Below are 5,000 nucleotides of genomic sequence, written 5' to 3'. Positions count from 1 at the left end.
CACACTCAGACACACACACACACACACACACACACTCAGACACACACACACACTCAGACACACACACACACTCAGATACACTCAGACACACACACACACACGCACTCAGACACACACACACACACTCAGACACACACACACTCAGACACACACTCAGACACACACACACTCAGACACACACACACACACTCAGACACACACACGCACACACTCAGACACACAGACACACACACAGACACCTCAGTGTTGGATAGAAAAGCTGGGTGGATTTATGTGTGTGTTTTTGCTGATCCCAGAGAGTCTATTATTTCCATATGCTGCTTACAGTTTTTTACAATCACTTTGGCACTAATCTCAGAACCTTGATGCCATTTTTCAAAACTCTAGACACAAAACTCAAAACGGTCATCACTTGTAACACAGGCTGTCCAATGTTCAAAACATTGCATTGTGCATTCATATCTTTAAATAAATCTTGCACTTGCACAATCATTGGTTCAAAAAACAAATTTATTGTGAAATACCAATGAAACGTTAATTTAGATCACCCACACACAAGCAACCGATAGTTTCACTGTGTCATTGTTCGTACAATCATGAAATATTGTAGTACAAAATAGGTGATACATGTTTCATTATGGTACTACATGTAAATACATCCCTGTAAAAGTACTGCAGTAGTAGAGAGAATACTACAGACACAGTGGAATCATTGAACAAAATCTGAAATATATTGATGAAAAACAATACAGTACTGTAAAACATCAAATGCAGTGTTCTTCAACTTGCTTGTACTGTAAAAAGAAAAACATAGGAGTGATTACTGTACTTCTACATTTTCATCAACTCTGTCTTGTGGATTTTTGGCCACAGGTTCTCATCTACATCACAATGGATGTTTTCATTAGCCAAACATCTTGGAAAAAACCTTCGTGCATGGTAATCCAGGCCTGACACTGGTCTGCCGTGATGTCATTGCATGCGTCATCCATGGCCTGGAGAAGAGTGACTTGTTCATGAGGGCGCCTATCATAAACCTTCCATCTCCATGTGTAGAAAAATTCCTCAATCGGGTTAAGGAAAGGAGAGTATGGGGGTAAATACAGGGTGGTAAATTGTGCATGGGCCTGAAACCATGCTTGCACCATATGAGCATGGTGGAACCTGACATTATCCCACACAATGACATAGGTCACGCCATCAGCTCTACAGACCTCATCGAGCTCATCAAGGAAGGTTACAAGGAGAGCTGCATTATATGATCCAATACGAGGTATGCGTCCCACCACACCATCTTCTGTTATAGCCGCACACATGGTAATGTTGGCCCCACGTTGTCCAGGTACTTGGATGGTTGCCCGCTGGCCAATGAAATTCCGACCTCTCCTCCTTGTCTTGGCCAGGTTAAAGCCTGCCTCATCCAAATATATGAATTTGTGATGGTTGTCATCAGCATCCAGCTCCATCACCCTCTAAAAATACATTTTGGAAAGAGATTTACTGATTACTGTACAATGTAGAATTATTAGGGAATTTTATTACAACAGCCATCTTGAAACTGAACATACCTGAACATACTCAGTCCTCATTTGCTTCACTCTGTCTGCATTTCTTTCAAAAGGCACACAGTATAGTTGTTTTAAAGACACCTGGTGCCTTTTCAGCATGTGTGCAATAGTCGGCAAACTTATGGATTCCACATTGTTAAACATGTCTTCATTGTCCAAGATATGCTGGCGAATTTCTGTAAGGTGAATATAATTTCTGGCCCGAACCAAATCGACCACAGCCTGCTCTTGGACAAGCAATTACAAGGGCCTGCATCCATACAGTGCAGTACTGTCAATACTGTAAATAGTCTGAAAAGGTGGTACATGGGACCATAGAAACGGTGTCTGATAAAGAATGATGATGAAATATTACATCCATAAATAATGTAGTCTAATTGGTTCATGCTCCACACTAATTGGTGACAATGAATCTCGTTATCTTGAAACTTTCATGATCTAAAAATGGCATATTGTTTGTCTGTTTCCATACAACTATGCATTAAGAGTAATGCAACAGTTACTTATCATTTTGAGCAGTTGTATCAATTGATAGTTGGATAATTGTAATTAAATGAATAGACACTCATCTGAAATGTAATATGTGAATTGCCTTTTGAAATAGTAGTACTTTGATGTTAAGTTGTGTCATATTGAACAGGTGATTTTTGTTAAATGAACAAATGATCTTAGTTTTATGTGTATTGTATCCAAGCAATTGAAAAAAAGTGTTAGAGTTTTGAAAAATGTGCATTTTGATCATTGTTTGTGAGTTTTGTGTCTAGAGTTTTGAAAAATTACGTCAAGTTTCTGAAATTAGTGCCAAAGTGATTGTAAAAAACTGTAATGCATCGGCCCACTGTCAGAGAGATCATGAGACAATGGGGTGTGTGTATGTGTGTGAGTGTGTGTGTGTGTGTGTATGTGTCTGAGTGTGTGTGTGTGTGTGTCCGACTAATACATCTCTCCCCTTTTATACTTGCCGTCTTAATTAGAATGACTCTCTCTCATCTCTTCTTCTCTGTCGATCATAGCTCTTCATTTTCCTCTCTTTTTCAACCTCTCTCCCTTTTCTTTTTCTCCATCCACCTATTATACTGGCCAGCCTTAGGGTTAGGGTTAGGGCCAGCCTTAGGGTTAGGGTTAGGGTTAGGGCCAGCCTTAGGGTTAGGTTTAGGGTTAGGGTTAGGGCCAGCCTTAGGGTTAGGGTTAGGGTTAGGGTTAGGGTTAGGGTTAGGGCCAGCCTTAGGGTTAGGGTTAGGTTTAGGGTCAGCCTTAGGGTTAGGTTTAGGGTTAGGATTAGGGTTAGGGCCAGCCTTAGGGTTAGGGCCAGACTTAGGGTTAGGGTTAGGTTTAGGGCCAGCCTAAGGGTTAGGTTTAGGGTTAGGGTTAGGGCCAGCCTTAGGGTTAGGGTTAGGGTTAGGGCCAGCCTTAGGGTTAGGGTTAGGTTTAGGGCCAGCCTTAGGGTTAGGTTTAGGGTTAGGGTTAGGGCCAGCCTTAGGGTTAGGTTTAGGGCCAGCCTTAGGGTTAGGTTTAGGGTTAGGGTTAGGGCCAGCCTTAGGGTTAGGTTTAGGGTTAGGGTTAGGGCCAGCCTTAGGGTTAGGGTTAGAGTTAGGGTTAGGGTTAGGGCCAGCCTTAGGGTTAGGGTTAGGTTTAGGGCCAGCCTTAGGGTTAGGTTTAGGGTTAGGGTTAGGGCCAGCCTTAGGGTTAGGGTTAGGTTTAGGGCCAGCCTTAGGGTTAGGGTTAGGGATAGGTTTAGGGCCAGCCTTAGGGTTAGGGTTAGGTTTAGGGCCAGCCTTAGGGTTAGGGTTAGGGTTAGGTTTAGGGCCAGCCTTAGGGTTAGGCATGGTATTGTAGCCACAATTGTCAATACTTGTGGTCTACAGTATTGACATGTGTTTGTCCCTCCCTCCCTCCCCCTCTCTCCCTCCCTCTCCCCCCTCCCTCCCCCCCTCCTCCCCTCCTGCTCCCCCTCTGTCTATCAGGTATGTGTAGGAGGTGCAGACTCCAGAGCAGAGCAGTGTGCTTCCTTCAACAACCAGGAGTTTATGGGTAGACTGTACGACTGGGAACCTTTCACTGAGGGTAAGTTACACACACACAGACACGCTTCCACAGACACACACATATGCACACACACTTGTGCGAGCACATTTGTGTGTGTGTGTGTGTGTTCATGTGTATGTAGTTGTTGTGTATCTGATTGTTTAAGTAGGTCATTGTTTAGGTGTTTGACAAGCCTCCCCTGGCCTGCCCAATCCACTGCAACTCACATTCTGATTGGTGGAACCAGATATATTTGGGTGGGCGGTATAGAAAAAGAGGAGGGGGAGAGAGAGAGAGAGAGAGGGCGAGAGAGGGAAAGAGAGAGACAGAAAGAGGGTGAAAACTCTCTATACCGTTGTTCTTACAAAACATTCCCTCTATTTGTCCTCTCATTTGTCCAACATCCCTCATTCATTTTCTTTCTCCTCCAATCACTGACTGAGCAGAGAGATTCCTACTGAGTGAGATGAAGACAGAGAGGAGGAGGGAAGGAGAGAGAAGGAGAGAGGGAGAGAGAGGGGACAGTGGGACAAGATCAAGAGGGTGTGTGTGTGTGTGTGTGTGTGTGCTTCTGTTAGTGTGTGTGCATGTGCATATGCACGTGAATTTGTTGGACAGAATGAGAGAATGTGAGAGAGTGTTAGAATGTGTGTGAGTGAGTAGTTGTCTTTGTTTTAGGACCGAACTAGAGGGAGGGAGAGGGAGACAACTGTAAACAGAGAGTTGGGGAATTTGGGAAAGACAGAGAAAATAAAATAAAGAATGAGAGATGGGGAAGAGAGAGGACAATTATAAACACAGGGATTAAGTGAGCGAAGAGAAAAAAGGAATGAGAGAGAGAGAGAGAGAGAGAGAGAGAGAGAGAGAGAGAGAGAGAGAGAGAGAGAGAGACAGCTGTAGAATGATATCATCAAGAATTTGTCACTGTTCTCACAGATTAATGCAGATGTGTACATGCGTGTGTGTGTTTCCGCGAGCCTATGTATGCTCCTGTGTGTGTGTGTGTGTCTGGGAACACTACCATGTATATTGTTCTGAGTGCTAGTGTGTGTGTATGTGTATGTGTGTGTGTGTGTGTGCGCGTGTGTGTGTGCGTGTGTGTGTGTTTGTGTGTGTGTGTGGGTGTGTAAATGTGACCGCTACATCAGTTGGCTACAGTCCCTCTGCTGACAGAACTATGACATCATAGAGCTACAGAAACCAGGAAGCGTAGGGCTATAAGACCACTGATCAATGAGACCGGAGATCTAGAACACACAGGAACACAACACATAGCATGTTAGAGAGGCTGGAGGCAGCACTAGGCCTCAGCCAAGGACCTCTGGACTGGAGTGTGTTGCTGCTTAACAACAGCAGGAGAAGGCTTCTGAAATTTGACCCAACAACCCGTCCTTCTCTCTAACCTCT

At 44.1% G+C, this 5,000-nt stretch overlaps 1 protein-coding gene across 3 annotated transcripts in view; it reads left to right on the top strand.

Annotated features, from left to right (window-relative positions):
* LOC121543163 (ADAMTS-like protein 4) overlaps nt 1–5,000 on the top strand; it is a 40,604-nt gene that overhangs the window by 18,574 nt on the left and 17,030 nt on the right. For all 3 annotated transcript variants that reach the window (XM_045205667.1, XM_041852865.2, XM_045205666.1), the window contains exon 5: nt 3,533–3,632. In XM_045205667.1, the coding sequence (XP_045061602.1) occupies nt 3,533–3,632 (100 nt within the window). The remainder of the gene's footprint in view (nt 1–3,532; nt 3,633–5,000) is intronic.

This window comes from Coregonus clupeaformis, chromosome 20 (genome assembly GCF_020615455.1).
Source record: "Coregonus clupeaformis isolate EN_2021a chromosome 20, ASM2061545v1, whole genome shotgun sequence".
In the NCBI taxonomy this organism is placed as follows: domain Eukaryota; kingdom Metazoa; phylum Chordata; class Actinopteri; order Salmoniformes; family Salmonidae; genus Coregonus; species Coregonus clupeaformis.
The sequence above is the reverse complement of the archived record's forward strand: the minus strand, read 5'-3'. Positions and strand labels throughout refer to the sequence as shown.